Here is a 17,767-nt window from a genome sequence, read left to right as displayed (position 1 = left end):
GAGCCCTATTCGAGGCCTTTATATGTAAACCCTGAAAAACAAGACGGTCCGGGAGCCCGTCCCTTAAGATTCGGAGGGTTCAGTCAGATTTGCCCGTCCATCCCCTTTTCAGGAACTTAACGTTAGCAACTCGAGCAAAGCACTTCATTTTTGCTAACCGCCTTTTCAGGTAGTGCTTTTCCAGTGCGGCGACTAATTTTGTTCTTTTCAGTGGTCTCTGGTGGATTCAGTCAGTGTTTTAGGTAATAATGTTCCCTTATTATGATGGTCCTTACAAAGGAGAAATAATGTGCCAGCTGCTGTTTAATGTAGTGCTTAATGGGGCTGCTTAATTGGGCTCAGTGTTTAATTAATTAATGAGCTATATTAGGTCTTGAGCACTGGGTGGTGATGGGATAATGTTTTTTGTTTTTTTATTTTTTTTTAGTAGAACTTGCCTCAGTTACGACAGTATTCCGAGGTGTGTTCAGTGGAGACTCGAACGTTTAGAAAAGCACAGCTTCTCATTGGAAGGAGAACCTGGATCGACTTCAGACCTGAGGCAAACGGCCGGATCTGTCTCGGCTTCGTCCCTGGCAGCGCCGGCTCGCCATTGCTGCGGATGAAACCCTCCTCGTTCATAATGAAACCCCCCACCCCCTTGTTCCTAGTCTAGTGCATGCACACGCACTCTCCTGCTGAGCTCCTCTAGATGTCTAGTGTTCCCTGTTTTAAGTTTGCCATGAGAGAGAAAGTTATTTTTACACCACCCTCTGTGTGTGTGTGTGTGTGTGTGTGTGTGTGTGTGTAAGACCCTTTTCAAGGCGTTTATTTGGGGCAGCTCGTCAGTGCGCTTTCTTCATCTGTCAGCCGCTGCCAAACGTAAAAGTGGCGTTGTATATTTCGCGATTGTTCGGCGATGTCCTCAATGATAAGCTGTCCTTAGACTCTTAAAAATTGTTTGTATGTTTGCGGGAGAGAACAAACAACGTTTGTTGCAATTCGCTCAGGCTGAGAGATTAGTAGAGCAACTGGGACCAACAAGCAAATCCGTATGTCAGCTATTGTTTTAGCATTGTCAATAATGATGGTATTCTACAACAGCGCTGAACATAGAGCCACAGTGGCGTGTGTTGAATTGAACAGCAAAAGTATATGAAGGTTATTGGTGTTGCCATTTAGCGCGCAGTTTCTGACTGCTGTGTATTATGAACTATTATCCGGGAATATTCATGTATTTAATATGATACTCAACCAACCCATGTGCCATCGTAAATCAGGAGACACAGGCAACCTGTAGCCCCGTATCAGCAGCTCTCTGATCACAGGGAAAGCTATTATAGTGTTCTGTTTGTTAACTTCTAAACCTCAGTCATTTTATATCATTAATCTCTTGATTCGGGAGACAAATGTAACAAGAATTGTGCTGGTGCGTTTTTTTTTTTTTTTTGTTTTTTTTTTTATTTATTTTTTCCTCACCTCTCTCCCCTCTGCCTCTTCCAACACATTGTGTGCCGCTGTCGCCTCAAAGCCCTTTGATCAGAGAGTGTGATTTAGCACTGTGTACATGCAAGCAACAAGCCCTCTTCCTCCTCCTCTTCCTCCCATCTGCACTCCTGTGATGTCTGCCCCGTTCAGATGTGAAACCCTCAACAAAGAATGAATTCACAACCGACGAAGATTTGATTCTCTCCCTGTCATCATCTCGTCTGTCCACCTCCTCTCGTCTCATGTCGTCCTCTTTCTTCTACAGGAATTCCAAGGCCTCCACATCCTCCAGATATATCTCCTTATTACCCGCTGTCACCTGGTACTGTCGGCCAGATCCCCCATCCGCTAGGATGGTTAGTACCACAGTAAGCGAATCCTTTTTATTACTCTTTGTATATTAGGTCTAAGTTGTGTGAAATGATGGCGGATCCCGCGGACCGCATTTGTCGCAAATGTTGAAGACATAGGGGCTAAATGGCGTAAGTGGATGTCACTCTGCACGTCTACGCACCGCGGCGGCGGGCTGTCGTCAATTATGAGAGCCGTCCGTCTCCCGCCGGTTCCCCCGAGTGCCTTCCTTGTCAGGGATCTCGAAAAAAAAAAAAAAACTCGGCGGATTTTTTAACTTGCAGTAACACCGGGACTCCTTGACCACAAACTCAGGACGTGACTTCCTGCGGCCGCTGCCACCGCACAATGTGCTACTTTGTGGCGAATACTATTTTGCATGTCTCTGTATGGTCAAATTAGTGTAATGAACTGTGATTGCCCGTATTTTACCCACAATTCCACATGGGGGCTCTCCCCTGGTAACTCTTGTCAACACTTGTTAATATGACAAAAGGCTACAAATTAAGCTCTGTTAATTTAATGTTTTCTCACCGCGATCTAAATACCAAGAAAGGCCCCGAGCGCAGCCATGGCGCCCTTTGATTCGCTGCACTTTATTTTGGTATAAATTTACATTCATTATTGTTTGTCTTTGGATGTGTAGACCTCAATTAGCGTGATGGCTCCATTAAAGAGATCCGCGCTTCGTCTTTAATTATCACAACAAAACACCTAGTTCCAGCTCGGGGAGGAACAGGGCCCCACTCCGTTGACACCGAGCGAAGGGTTATGAAATTTAATTAGCCATTCCTATCAAGATTTGTGGCATTCAAATTGTTAAGAGTTTTCGTCCCTTTGATCCACGCTCTGCAATCCCCTAGATTTTTGTCCTGATCAAATAAGAATAAAGAGGCCCACAGTGGGGAGAGGAGCGAGGCAGAGGGCTTTACCTTCTCGCCTTCCATCAATCCTGTTCCTTTACCTTTTTTCCCTTTCTTCTTTTCCTCCCTCTTCCCAGGCAAGGTCAACCTGTTTATCCAATCACAACAGGGGGTTTTAGACACCCGTACCCAACTGCGCTCACTGTCAACGCATCCATGTCAAGGTGAGTTGAACCCCGAGGAGTTACACACACACACACACACACACACACACACACACACACCTACACGCTCTCTTCGCTACTGAATCTGACTGACACTATGCGCGTGTGTGTGTGATGCCCATAAAGGCACGGCTAAGGTAAAATACACACACTCACATGCCGAGACGGTGAGCAGCAACTTTTCCCTTAAGGATAGCTCGCACTCCCCGCCTTCGTGTTCAAAAGGCCAATTCTCCAGTGTGGCGCTCCAGCTAGCGTGCTCAAATATTAATTATATTTATCATTTTCTAATGAGGCCCCAGAAGGACATTTACCCCCACTGCATGTCAGGCAGATCTGAAATGAGGTGGGGCATGTCCTTGCTGTGAGTTTGAGCAGCCAGACAGATAAACAAACACAGCAACACTTTGAAAAGGGCCAGATGATAGAAGCCGGGGCCCCGACACTTCACCAGTACTTCGGTCAAGCCCATTAGGGACCGGCTCAATTGCTGCTGTAGATATTAGTGCACCCATGGGGGGTATGTGTATTTGTTGCCATCCTGTACAAGTGTGTGTGTGTGCATGCGCGTGCGTCTCTTAGTCAGTTAGTGTCGTAGCACTTAACATTCCCTTGAGAATCCCTTCATTTCGTCGTAATTGAGAATAATTCATTTCCGAACACCTTAAAGCCTGCGATTTGTGAGCGCAAGAGAAACCAAAAAGCGGAGGGGTGGGGGGTGGGGGGGGGCTTTTTCTGCAACTCGTCTATCTCCTCCTCCTCCTCCTCCTCCTTCTTCTCCTCCTCCTCCTCCTCCTGTGTACATGGGCACTTTGGATGGGGCTGGTTTGGTGTCAGGGGAGGAGGCCAAGCTTTAGTTTAATTGCAGCCTGATTGGAAAAGCAGCTCCTAGGGGCTGCATATTTAGTCCTATGTGACACTGATGGATCACGTACACACAGCGAGTGAGGAGGAAAAGGGAAAAAAATCTCATTTCTAAAAGAGAATAAAGAGAGGCCGGGCTTGCACATTAAATCTGATTCCTTTTTTTTTTTTTGCAGCCGTTTCCATGCTTTACATTCAACGGTGTTTATATTGCCGCTCGCTTAAAGTGTCCCGTCTTTACTCCTGAAAGACGGTGTCTGGAGGCAGGCTCGGCCCCTCCCAAGCAACTGTCAAGTGCAAAGGGTCCGACTGGAGGTCTGTCCAGACGGCTGCATCTGGCAGTGGGATTCAGCCAAACTAGGCTTTAACTGACTGCTAATTCAGTCTCTTGATGACAGCCTTTACATTGTGATCATCTTATTTCCAGTGTAGCTAATTGAATCTGCCTGCTGGTCGGGGTGTGTGTATGTGGATGTGTGTGTGTGTTGGGGAGGGGGGGCAGCCATGGGAAAGAGCTAATGCCCTGTGATGAGACCCCTAATTTAATTAGTATAACTGAATAGATGGGGGGGGGGGGTCTGAGAGCTCTCTGGAGAATGGAAGGGTTTAACACATATTCAACCCAAAATATCCCCTCAGACCCGTCCATTAAAAATATATCCTCATTCTTGGCGGGAATTAAAACGTTTCTTCTGCAGAATTTAGAAAGAGTTTGTCTAATTATGTCAGCAAAAATCCCTTCGGTAGGGGGGAATCTGCTGAAAGATCGGCGATACCATTGTCACGGCTGAAGCGATTTGTCAGGAGGAAGCTGACAGGCGAAAATCCGAAAGAAAAGACACCGCGGCTTTGTTATTCTCGTCGGTCTTTGCAGAAAAGCCGCTCCGGTATCCGTCCCGTGTGCTGTGGCTCAGACGAAATCAGAATGCAGGAAATGAATCCGGCACCTTGTAGTCCTGCCATGAACACCTTAACACCCAGGTCTTGTTAAAAAAAACATTATTTTAGGACGGGGAGTAGAAAGAGACAAGGAGAAAAGAGACAGTCAGCGGAGCAAATGAAAGACATTATTTTGATAATGGGCCGGGAGCCCGTGCAGGTCCCACATCTTGCATGGACACGTGAATGTCTATGTGACAGGTAGGAGGATGTGAAGGCCCCCTTTGCCCCTTATGCTTAAGCCTGCCCTTTGATATGTTCCCCCCTCATCCCACTCCCTCGCTTTTCCTCGGGAACAGGAGAACGGCGCCGGCCTGATCATTATACATTAAACAGGCACGGGGGCTACTGCTTCGCATTGGCAATTAAATGGCACTGGCTGACACTGGCTTGCTGCACCGGTGACCCCTCCCTCCCCCTCGCCCGCGCCCCAAACACCGCCAGCCATTCTTACCTTTCAGATTAAGTCATATGAGCCCCAGGGTTGGGGTGGGTGGATGGGTGGAGACCTCCACTGCGTCTCCCACTCTGTGTTGGTTAAATTGGTCCAAGGCGCCGCTTGCTGCTGATGAGCCCAGATGATGATGATGATGCCCCCGCGCTTCAAAGGGACGGCCGTCATGTTTAAACCATAACCTGGGCCACGCAGTGGCAGCGGTAGAAGGGGCGGGCAGGATGGATGGATGGACGGATGGATGGATGGATGGATGGATGGATGGATGGATGGATGGATGGATGGATGGATGGATGGAGGGAGGGAGGGAGGGAGGAATGGAAGGCGCGTGGACGTGGCGAGGGGACAGGGAGGAGTAGAGAGGAAGAAGAAGAGGAGAGGAAAAAAAAAACGATCTGGGAACAGAGGAAATTTTAACAAGTGCACTGAGAGAGAGAGAAGGAGGGAGGGTGAACAGGGGAGAGAGGAAACAGTAAGCGAAGAAAATGCAGCAGCCCTAATGATGGGCGATATCAGCCACTGCTGCTGAGCTCCCCATCAACAGATGACATGGCACAAACACCAATGTGTCAGTGATGAAGGGAGAAGAGGGGAAAGGAGAAAAAGAGGGAGAGAGTTTGAGGGGGGAGTGCACTGGCACTCCCCTGAGATGGCCTCCAACAGAAACTAGTTGTTCCTGGCAAGTTTATCCTCATCATTATATTCTGGCTCGGAGCCATGCAGCCAGACACAGCCGGATAATGAGCTGCTTTAAAAAAAAAAAAAGGATTTCTTTCCTTCTTTTCTCCTTCTCCTTCATCCCCCTCTCTTCTCTTAAATTTGTGTATGGTCACACGGAGCCGAGGCCCCGCTCTGAAAAGGCACACATGCAGATACGAATGCGTTCAAATAATCCCGCAAAAATAATTAGTGCCATACATACATGGGCGCAGATGGAGCAGCGGGGTTTGACGGCGGCTCTGTCCGCAGAAAACATCTTATGAATAGGGGTTTCACATCTCTGTGTGTGAAGATGGTGAAAGGATGATAGCGACGTACAGGGAGGTAGATTTGGAAAAAAAAAAAAAAAATGATCATACTCTTGATTGTACTGGATTGGCAGAAAAGGGACTGGAAAAGACCCAATACCTGAAATAATACTAGACCAAACGGATTCTTCTATGTACTTTGATAAAGCGTGAAGGTTCAATCTGGCACCTGCTACTTCCCGAACAGTGGATCTGCTACAGGTGCAGTTTTCCCGAAATAGCAAAATCAATCCAAGTCATATGATTGGCCAACTTTTTATGAAAGTTACATTTTAACTGATATCAGATTTCATCCCCGCCGCCACTGACAGCGATCAGAGCCGACAATTCTCATCAAGGTGCGTGGGAGGAGGTCATGTCGGGGTCCAAACAATCGCTCTAATTATTCAATTAAAAAAAGAAAAGTTGCAGGCAAGCCCAGTGCTCATGCACTTGATTTTAACCTGGGACGAATCCAAGAAGCCAAGAAGTTAGTGCAGGAAATCTCAGGCTCGGGTGTTCAAAATGCCGTTAAAAGCGGGTATTATTACCACACAGTCAGTTTTTTTCAAGTCGTATTTGATCGATTGCCTTGACGTACTGTAGTCGGAGATGCACCGATCTGAAGATATCAATCCCGTTAAGATTGTTAATCATTAGGAATTAAAATATAGCCCCGCTGAAGGCTGTTGATATTCTTATTTGTGCCATGAATATAGGATACTAAAAGTGGAATTTTATCAAATATATAAATCACAATTATTGGCTCCATCGCCATGGAGGCCAATCCCAATTTGGACTGGGTTGGGGAACCACCTGATGTCACTAATTATGATATAATTGGTTATTCTATTGGCTTATTTTATCATTATTGTTTTCGTCTTTACATTATGTCCCAGAGCTATTACTTATATGCTGCTGGTTTGGCACGAACGTTTTACCCGACTGGTAACGAAGCTTTGCTTTGGCTTTGCGGTGGATATAATAAGAGTTTAAAACTTGTCACATGCAGATATTGCGAGTGACTGATTTTATCATATTAATCGGGATCAGGAAGGTGCATCTCTACCTACAGGTTGTTTACATAGACTCACAGGCACGAAATTGTCTTTTGAGTCGGGGTGGATCTTATGTGTTATTTGTGCCAGAATCAGCCTCGGACATTGCATGTTTGTTCGTGCACGTATGTGTTTTGGGCCAGCTCCTTGAAAGAAAGCAATTGACGAACCGCGGCGACCCTCAACGGGTCGCCGAAAACCTCAAACGGAGCTGAGCCCAAGCCATACGGTCTTGTGTTGACATGTGCTCCATCTCCTCATTTCACCCGTGTCCATTCTGACGATTTACACAGTCTTCTGTCCTCTAGGTTCCCCCCACACATGGTGCCCCCTCACCACAGTTTGCACACCACGGGCATCCCACACCCAGCCATCGTCACACCCAATGTCAAGCAGGAATCCTCCCACAGTGACATCAGCTCTCTCAACAGCTCGTGAGTAATCTGTCTCTGCTCTCTTTTTTTCTTTTCCTGTCTCACATGACACGGACCTGGCGTGGGTTGAATGTTCACCTCCCTGCCCTTTGACCCATCACAGGAAACAGACGGACGCAAAAAAAGAGGAGGAGAAAAAGAAACAGGTTCACATAAAGAAGCCCCTGAATGCCTTTATGCTCTACATGAAGGAGATGCGGGCCAAGGTTGTGGCTGAGTGCACACTGAAGGAAAGTGCTGCAATCAACCAGATTCTGGGGCGGAGGGTAAGTCCGAAACCCTGATTAGGAGATCTATAAACGTATAGAAGTGACGGAAATCCAAACCCGTTAGTTCCTGAGTCTGGATAAATGCTGGATACAAGCTACAAACTGGCGGCCTAGAGTGTGGTTCCCAAATATTTTGGGTCCCAATAGTGAAAATATCTGTGCCGTAGTTTCCAGATCCCCTCTCACGCCCCCGGCTTTAGGTCTATGTTGGGGTTTGTATCATCGTCACGATTTGGATAAGAAGTCGGTTAGAAAATTCAGCGCAATTTAATTCACAGACACTTCGTTTGTCCCCAAGGGACAATTGAAAGGCACGTGGAGTTGCATGCACGGCACCTACAACGAACCGCACATTTTCATATTAAATGTTTCATCTATTTGATAAACTGGGCAGCTATACAATGAGGTTTAGGTGAATACGAGCGACTGCGCATTTGTACAATAAACTCCCAATCTAGAATCATAAGATAAACAACAGGTTTTGGGTCGGGGTCACGCTACCCCAGAGCAGGATGGAGCTGGATCCCATCCGGCCGCAGGACTTAGGATCTAATGTTTCCGTCATTCCAGACCGAAGTCCAACTCAACCTGTCCTTGGCTTTTTTTCCAGTGGCACGCTCTATCGAGGGAGGAGCAGGCCAAGTACTACGAGCTGGCCAGGAAAGAACGACAGCTCCACATGCAGCTGTACCCAGGCTGGTCAGCACGAGACAACTATGTAAGTTTTTAAGTTTACAAGTCTTAACGGCCTGCTCTTTTCACCTCCTAGCTAGGTCACGTGAGCTGGGCCGTGGCTTTTCTTTCGCTCTGTCCGTACCTAGCCCGAAGGGCCACTCTTTTCCCGTGGCGTCCTTTCGATATCGCTATCAGAGGCGGGACAGAACGCGTTGACTTAGGCTCGTCTTAGGCTGCGTTCCATCTGGAGGAACAATCGCTCCAAAGCCAAGACCGCAATGTTGTATGTGAATCCTCGTCGAATGTTTCACACTCCAGACACTTTGATCTGACGCACACCACGCATAATTCCCAGTTATTTGGATCAAGCCGACCGGTCGAGTCTTCAGCGAGCAGCCTTTAGGAACACGTCTTCCAGACCGAATGACTCGATGTTTGCCAAGCGGGTGAAAATAAGACAAAAGATTACAGCGAAAGAAGAAAAGAGCAGAAAAAGACAAGTACAGAGAGGAGGGAAAGTTGTGGTCTGGCCTGCAGTGGCTGATACGAACCGGAGGGCAGAGACAGAAGAAGAGATAGAGAAAGAATGAAGGAATAAATAAGTAAACACAGTGATGAGTTCTATTCTCTGTTTCATGTTCTGGGCATTCTGCAATATAATAACTAAGGTTCCTGTCTGTGTCTATTTTTTTCTTTCTATTTTTTTGGCGGCTACCCAACAGGGGAAAAGGAAGAAGAGAAAAAGGGAAAAGCAGCAAGCAGAGAGCAATGGTAAGTGAGCTGCAATTATCTCTCATATTAGAAGAGCCCCATCATGTGTCAGGCAGATGTGACATCTTGCAAGATAAAAGTCAAGCTAGTTTTTGTTGTGTTGTTTTTTTTTTTGTTTTGTTTTGTTTTTTTGCGTGCGTGTCTGTGTGTTATTGTGCCTGGCTTCTTTTTTTTTCTTTTTTTTTTTTTTTTTTTTTTTTTTTTTGGTATAGTTAAGCTACCCAATGCAATATTTAAATGGTAGAGTTGCTTGAAACACCCCCTTCCCTTGCCTTCCCCTGCTAATAACAACTGAATATGCATGACCCCCCCCCAGACTCCCACTCACCTCCCCCTTTGACGCCCACTCCCACCCACCCCCGCCCCCCACCCCCCTTTCCCCTTAGCGTTTTGGTATTGCGATATGTGTTTTGAGAATGTGAAGTTGAAACATTGTGAGAGCGATTAACTTTGCCAGTATTGTGTGCGTCTCTGTTTGATAATGCCTGTGCCCTGCAGATAGACTGCACTACTGTACTTTTTGTGTGCGCATATGTGTGTGTGTGTTTGTGTGTGTGTGTGTGTGTGTGTGTGTGTGTGTGTGTGTGTGTGAGAGAGAGAGACTGCATGTGTGCGTGTGGGAACACTCGTGAGTGCTTGTTGGGCTGCCCCTTTGCTTGCTTTCATGCATGCCTTATTAGAAAGAATTTATATTTACTCACACCTTAAAAATTAAGGAGGTTTGCTAATTCCATGATTCATCCATCTTTATTCTTATGATTCACATTCTACTCATCATTTTGTGAGGAGCAATGCCGACTTGTTATTATGTATTTTGCGCTCGTTTGGTGACGGATCTCTTCTTGAAGGCCTCTCTATCTGTTCTTTTTTTTTCAGAACACAGAGAATATTTTCCAAACCCTTGCCTTTCACTCCCTCCGATTACAGGTGCTAATGTCATTTTTGAGTATTAAAGTACTAACTTGTTTTTTCCTTTCATTTTGATTAATGTATATTCATTTACCTATCCATGAATGTGCAATATTAGCCAGTGTTAAAGTCAAATTCTCTATTTTTGCTGTTTGCTGCTTTCTTTTCTCTAGATGTTGCTATTGTATATTTGACTCAACGCTAGACAGGCATTGACTTTGCGTCCATATTTTTAGTAGATATCTATATATGTATAAGTTAGGAAAGCTATAGGAAGAGTTGACATAAAGCCAGATTATCAGCGAGGACCAGGGTAAACCTCCTTAATCTGTACGCTTCAGTAGCTGCGCTTATATCTCTCCTAGGCTAGCATGAGTTTGGCTTATTCCCACTTTTAAATCTGCTCGGAACCAGGCCTGGACTCAACCCCCCCCCCCGTCCCCCGTCCCCCCACTCCCACCCACCACGATCCCCACGGCTCTATTCCGCTGTCACTCCGCTCCATTTGGGATAATGACTTTGATAATGAATTACCAGAGTGGAGCAAGTGACTGGCAGCTTTTCCCCCAAAAAAAAAAAAAAAAAAAAAAAAAGAACGGCAAAATCGCCCGATGGAAAGTCGTTGGCCGTCCGACGCCAGGTCTAAGAAATAGATACCCTCATTGGGTTCCAGAGCCTTTTTTTTTTTTTTTTTTTTTTTAATTCTAATGCTAACGCGCTACCCCAGTCTCCTCCCGCCTCCCACTTCTGCCACCTCGACCGACCTCCCAACAATTAGTCCAGTCTGCATTTTACTTCCTTTTAATATAATCCTACCCGAATAAGCACGGGGTCATTTTGACATTGAATTCCTCATGCAATCTAGATTAAATAACCAAAAGAGTCATTTTATTACTTGCATGAAATGAGATTTTCACTAATGCCTGAAGCACAACCTTTGTCTTGGTTCTTGAGAGGCAATTTTGAAAGTAGTCTTAAGGGCCGTTGATGTTTGTAGGGGGGGTTCTTGCAAAATGAGCCACTGCCGAGCTTCATAGACTCACTATTATCTGTTTTTTTTTTTTTTTCTCCTCATTTCTCTCCTTCATTTTGATTTCTGTTTTCTGATTTTTGGTTCTGGTACTATTTTTCTCTTCTCTGCTGGCTTCCCTTCCCTGTTGCGGCATCAGACCTGAGCGCTCCTAAGAAGTGTCGAGCGCGCTTTGGGCTCGATCAACAGAATAACTGGTGTGGCCCGTGCAGGTGTGTATGGTGTGTGCTTGCTCCGGCCGGGGCCAGGTGAAGGCCGGGTAACCGAACACTGGGACTTCCTCCTTCGCTCACACTGCTAGTGCCTTTCTCGTTTTCTTTTTTCTTTCCTCCCGTTTGCCCCGCCAGGCTATCATGACCCCTCAGCTTCCTCCAGCCACGCCCCGCCGATCTATCTCTAGGTTCCCCCCCTATTCAATTTTTTTTAATTTTTATTTATTTTTATTCTTTTTGTGGTGGGTGGGGGTGGAGGGGTAGAAGGGTATTAACCGCACTTGGCAGAGTGTTTGGATGAGTGGTGGAAACTGTGCGTGTTTGTACAGCAACGTTTTTGCAGGACAAACAGAAATTGGACAGTAAACGGGGGCCGGTCAGGGCTTGGAGGTCTGGAGCCTGATGGCTTGGTCACTATGGAGGACATCCCAGTGTTGCCCGCCTGAACCTAAACCCTGGCTACATGTTTTTGTCCGTGCAATGATGTGTCCATTTTCTTTTTTCTTTCTTTTTCCTTTTTTTTGTCTCTGTGTGTATGTTTGTGTCTACCTCTTTGGCTAACAGATGCAAATACCCCAAAGAAGTGTCGTGCCTTGTTCGGGCTTGACCAGCTGAGTTTATGGTGCAAACCATGCAGGTATAAATGCTGTAGAGCCAATGGGAGGAAGACATCTACAATGAGCAGCTTCTTCTCCTTTTGATTATATGCTCAGATATCCCTCTAAAACATCAGCGTGGTAACAGATGGCAAACTCCTCTGCTGCTTCTCCTTACTGAGGAACTTCCTGCTATAAATTCCCTCGCAGCAGTTTTTCCTCGTTAAGCGCAGCTCAAGTCCGCTGGCAGAAAATGGATTTCTGAACAAACATCACCGAATGTTTTACTGCGGCGATATATCTTAACTCGCAATATCGGGATTTCCCGATAATAATCCCTCTCCAAGAATCCGACCCGTGGCTGAAATCCATTTTCTCCCTCCCATCCTAACTGTCATGTATGTCCTTAATTGGCACCCTTGAATAACAATGTCATGCTTAAAAAAAGAAAATTTAGCCCTGCTTTCTCTGAGGGCCCTCTCAGTGACACTCTTTTCTGTGCCCTCTTCCTCCTCCTTCTCCACCTCTTCTTCCTCCAAACTCCTCTTCAATAACCCTTACTTAGTCCCTACCTGTTGTCTTTCTGTTCTGACACAAGCAGTCTTTGAATTGGGAATATTTTCATGGTAGGTATTTGTTTCTGCTAAGTAATACCCTTCTCTGTGTCTTGCTTGCAACCATCCCCCTCCCCACATCCCTGCACCCACCATCTCAGCACGAGTCATTTGTATTGTTTTATTCGTTTTCCGTAGGACGGCAATTCCTCACCGGAGGTTATTCTCACCGTTTCATATTTTCTCGCCATCGCCGCCCCTCAAAAACGACAGCCTCAGTAGAAAACGGAGCTTCCCGCGCTCAACGTCCGGTCGGCCGGTCGGCCGGCCGTCGTTTCTCCGCTGCTCTCCCCTCCCGCCGCGCCAAGCCGCACGCATTCCCAACAAATACCGCGCCTTTCTTGTAGCGGTAATTGCTAATCACCAGATCAGAAGTGAAGGCGGGATAATTCGGTCTTTATTACAGGAGTCGAGAGGTTAAAAGTCCTCTCTGGGCTCCCGTTTCCGAAAAGATGCATCTGGTGTAATTTCCCCCGAGAGAGGGGGGCGTGAAAAAATCAATAACATACACAGGCCCATACTACCGATCAATACGTCTGCTAAAAAATGGATATTAGCTCATTTGTTGCAGTTTGACGGACAGTTATGGAGAGCGAGACACGAACACAGGACTGAAATGATACCTTTTTCACGCCGGACGATTTCCCGCGCCCCCTCTCCCTTCACGGTATCCATGTAAAAGACAGAAAACGAAAGCCTGGACTTTCGCTGTGTCCTTTTCTAATTCATAAAATTTGAAGTGTATGCCTGTCTTTACGAAACACGCGAGTTGGGTTTCTTTTTTACGGGATGTCAGTGTTACTCGCCTTTTTTTTCCCCCCCTGAGTAGTATGCTCTCTGTATTTATAAAACCGCACAGAATTACTAGAAGACGGGGTGACGTCTAGATTAAACCGTAGCTCAGATGTGTACGTTCGACACCAGATGCCTCCATCTTTCTTTTCAGACCCCCCCCCCCCCCCCCCTTTTCACCTTCTCTCCCGAGTCAGTCCGATAGCGATGCTCGGTGGCCTTCAGGCATCCTTGTGTTAAAAATGGAGAGTTGCGAGAGGGGTCACTGCCAGGGTCAGGGTAAAGATGAGGTGGGCAGAGACTTCCCGCTAGCCGCCCCCCCCCCAGTAACCAAATCCAAACGTAGCCTTCAATGCAGAGTCACCGCGAATAAAGGCAAAAATCCTCTCTCGATCCAGCGGAAAACTCCCCCTCTTCCCTCAGCCCTCACGTACTCCCATCATCAGGCGAGCGCAACAGGGGCCTGGCCTCGGGACTCAGCAGGCAGGGAGAGGGTCTCGACTCCAGGCAGGAATGCAAACATGATGTCTTGACCCTCACACACATAAACACACACACACACGCGCGCGCTCAAGCTTGTGTCTGTGGGGCAGATGTAGCTCAGTGTGGATCTTGTTGACTTTTCTCGCCGCATACACAAACTCTGTCCCCTCAGGAGGAGAACGAGTACAGCCAGTTAGAGGGAGAGGAGGTCCGGTAACCTCGTGTTGCTACAGAGAACGGCAACCTGATCCCCGGTTGTAGTTTGTTTTTGGCCGCAAGAGAGGCCGAGTTCACATCCAGAGAGCAACCATTGCTGCATTTCATTTTCCTCATCCTCCTCTCACCGCCATTACCGCCATCGTCATCACCTCCGTGTCTGCTTCTCATCTCCCTGCCGTTTCTTGTCCAGGTGCTTCACTTGTGCTCTTTCCTACGTCTGTCCTGTCTGATGGTTTAGTATTTTGGAGTCTTTTTCTGCCGCTTGACCCTCTTAGCAGGAGGACCGCCAAGCGACTTGAACGCACAGGCGGGGAACGATCGGCCACGAGATTGTCAAATTTCGGGGGGGGGGGGGGGGGGGGGGAACGCCACGGTGCGTTCAAGTCCGCTGCGGCGCTAAGAGGGGATGCGATCCGAAGGCGCGACGCTAAGATGATTCTTTTTTTTTTTTTATCTCGCTTTGTCCCTCAGGAGAAAAAAAAAGTGCATTCGCTACATCCAAGGTGAAGGCAGCTGTGCCAGTCCTCCCTCTACGGACGGAAGCTTACTCGACTCCCCCCCATCCTCGCCCTCCTCAGTGGTCCCCTCCCCCTCCTCAAAAGAGTCCAAACCTCAGACTGAACAAATGCAACCTCTTTCACTGACTATGAAACCGGCCCACCAGCCACTCCATCACCCGCACCTCCTGGCCGGGCCTCCGCCGCCATCTTTGGTTCAGCTGGAAAACTCTGCCGCGGCTAGCAAAACGCCCGGCGCCTCCTCCCACAACGGAGCCCTGGAGCACGGCGATGTCTCGTCCTCGCGGCAGCCGGGCTCCTCTGTGGTGTCCTCGATGGGCCGGCCCTCGCCATTGCTGTGTCATTCCCTCTCGCTCCTCCCCACCGCGGCCCCTCAGCCTCTGTCGCTAGTGACCAAGTCTATAGAATAGTCTACCCTATTCTTCTTCACCTCTTTTCTAGCTCTGCGAACTCCCACAAGCACACACAAGCACACAAACAAACACACACACACACGCACGCACGCACGCACACACGCACACACACCCACACCTTTCTAGGCCCTGTCTCTGCTATTATTTCACTCGGCATCATTTCGTTTATCTTTATTTCTGTGCCATGAGGCTTTGAAATTTTAGTTTTTGTTGTATTAAAGTTCATTGGTCAATATTTGACCCATCATTATCGAAAAAAATCTAATTATTATAAAGAAATGATACAATGAGCTGTAGTATAGCTTTGTGAATCTGCCAAAATTTTTATGAATTTTTTGTTCTGTCTTTTTTGTAGTGTTTAACAGTGCAAACAGAAAAAAAAGTTATCTAGTGCAACTTCAAAAAGTTTAAAAGACGGATATAAAATGGTAGGCTAGATTATTCAATGAGCCCTTTTCTTGAAAGAGTTGGTTCTCCTTCTTTATTTGTATTAAATACGAGCTTGCGAACCAATCATGTGACATCTGTTCAAACTCTAGGAGGGCAGGAGGCTAGCGGCAACACCTCTCCGAAGAACAACTTTAATTGTGATGTTACTTGTTCTTGTTTAAATGTACAGAATAATGGGGATGTGGGGGCGGGAGGCGGGCGGGGGGGACGGGGGGGTTAACTGTGTTAAATATGCATTCTTCCACTGCTTTGTCTCTTTTTTTCTTTGTTGTTTACCTTCGGGGCGGAGTCAGGCAAAGTCGGGTGGGCTCGAGGGGAGGTTGGGGTGGGAGGGTTAAGGGTTATTAAATTCAAAATGTCACAACGCTAGGACCAGTAGTATTTATTGCTTTAGAGATTGCTTGTTGTATCTTGTACGTGTCTCTTTTTGACCTTTTTGTTCTTAATACGTTGTACAAATATTTTTTCTTAAGGTAAGCGACTTATATATGAACGATCCGTTTATACAAGGAGGTTTTAAAAAGCAAAAATCTTTTTTTTTTTTGTTTGTTTTTTTTTTTTTTTGTTTTGTTTTCTTTTTGTTCGGGAATTCATTTTTTCCTCGCTGAAAAAAACCTGGATTCCGCTCCGTGTACCGTGTAGATCTCGATGAACAGAAGTATGCACAAAACTTCATTTGGAGAAATGCGTCAATAAGCCATTTAACAAAAAGGAGAAAAGAAAACTTGAAACAGGAGACAGTGGTTGCCGTGTCTTCAGCAGATGGAAAACGTGTCGAAAGCCCTTCTTTTTTTATTGCACAGTCACATCTCTCCGACTGTAGATCCGTGTACAGATTTTCCGTGCCAAATTTCGTGAGAAATCCATCTCCCCCTCTAACCAGGCTGTAGGGACTTTCTTTTTTTTTTTTTTCGTTGTTGTTCGTTCGTTCGTTCGTTCGTTCGTTTGTTCTTTTGTTTTGTTTTGTTTTTTTTTTTTATTTTGATACCATTCTTTGCTGTGACGTTACATAGATTGCTATGTATGTAGTATAAATGTTGCTATAACAAATGTGTTTGGTAGCAAATTGTCAAATATTAAAATTTAAACCTAATAAAAAGACGGACATCATGCTGTATAAACCCACAAGGGCCAAATTATGTATATTAGGAGGTTCATAAAAAAACTATTAAATACAAAAAAATACACAAACTGCCACTTTTAAGTACAATACTACATATAGGTAGATAGAAAAAATAGGCATGTTGATGTTGCAAGAGGCTGTAAAAAAAGCTACAAGAGAATCATCCACTCGGTGCCATTGTAGTTGACATGACGCGACTGTAATCTGTCTATTTCTTCTCTGGTTTATTAAGATGCTAATGATAAATAGTTTGAATGTTTCCTTAACGGCTGTGATGTTCCTGTTCTATTTTATGCTCTTACCTTTTTTTGTTTGTTTGTTTTCTCCTGTTATTTTAAAATGGTTCCAAAACCATGTTTTTTTGTAATGAAATAAATGTTTATGCTGTACAGTCTCTGTAGCATGCAGTTCTGTATTAATAAAAGCAACTTAGTATGTGCACGTCGGACTCTTCCTTTTCCTGGAACGCGTGCTTATCCTAACCTCATAGAGGCCGTAGATCAGAGCGGATGCGATAATTGGAATTACGATCTATTTTCCAACTCTGCTCACAGACAGTAAAAGTTGCAAGTCTAATCTGCTGTAAAGGCCGATTTCGTAGTCACTCATCTATTACCTCTACCGCCGATCCCGCACTCGGGGTCGTCGTGGCGCCGGAGCCCATCCCGGCTGTCACTGGGCGGCAGGCGGAGTTCACCCCGGACCCGTCGCCGGCCCGTCACGAGGCCACATGTAGAGACCGACAGCCGTTCACCCTCTCATTCACAAGTCTGGACACTTTAGGGTCTCCAGTGAACCTGCCGCGTGTTTTTCGGACTTCGGGAGGAAACCGGAGACCCCGGAGGAAACCCGCCCGGAAAAGGCCCGCTGTCGGAAATGAACCGGGGAGCTTCTCGCAGTGAAGCAGAAGAGCTTCAGAAGTCATTTTTGAACTTAGTTGCAGATATTCTGTCATGTCAAACTCACAATTTGTAGATGAGCCACAACTTAAGAATAACCTGTGGCTGTTTGACTTTTGACGCGTCCACATAT

General features: G+C 46.3%; 1 protein-coding gene across 16 annotated transcripts in view; it reads left to right on the top strand.

Annotated features, from left to right (window-relative positions):
• The window catches only part of tcf7l2 (transcription factor 7 like 2), a 91,172-nt gene extending 73,996 nt beyond the window's left edge, over positions 1-17,176 (top strand). For 2 of the 16 annotated variants that reach the window (XM_086139552.1, XM_086139543.1), the window contains 9 exons: positions 1,733-1,835; positions 2,819-2,905; positions 7,536-7,661; positions 7,765-7,927; positions 8,541-8,648; positions 9,328-9,376; positions 10,253-10,303; positions 11,455-11,527; positions 14,703-17,176. In XM_086139552.1, coding sequence (XP_085995678.1) covers positions 1,733-1,835; positions 2,819-2,905; positions 7,536-7,661; positions 7,765-7,927; positions 8,541-8,648; positions 9,328-9,376; positions 10,253-10,303; positions 11,455-11,527; positions 14,703-15,159 — 1,217 coding nt within the window. In that variant the 3' untranslated portion in view covers positions 15,160-17,176. Of the gene's footprint in view, positions 1-1,732; positions 1,836-2,818; positions 2,906-7,520; positions 7,662-7,764; positions 7,928-8,540; positions 8,650-9,313; positions 9,377-10,252; positions 10,304-11,454; positions 11,528-12,091; positions 12,165-12,688; positions 12,750-14,702 lie in introns of all 16 variants that reach the window. The other 14 variants (XM_086139550.1, XM_086139542.1, XM_086139551.1 and 11 more) reach the window with 10 other exon arrangements.
• The last annotated feature ends 591 nt before the right edge of the window (positions 17,177-17,767 follow it).

This window comes from Fistularia commersonii, chromosome 32, assembly GCF_037954325.1.
Source record: "Fistularia commersonii isolate RoL2024-O1a breed Wild chromosome 32, RoL_Fcom_v1.0, whole genome shotgun sequence".
NCBI lineage: Eukaryota > Metazoa > Chordata > Actinopteri > Syngnathiformes > Fistulariidae > Fistularia > Fistularia commersonii.
The sequence above is the reverse complement of the archived record's forward strand: the minus strand, read 5'-3'. Positions and strand labels throughout refer to the sequence as shown.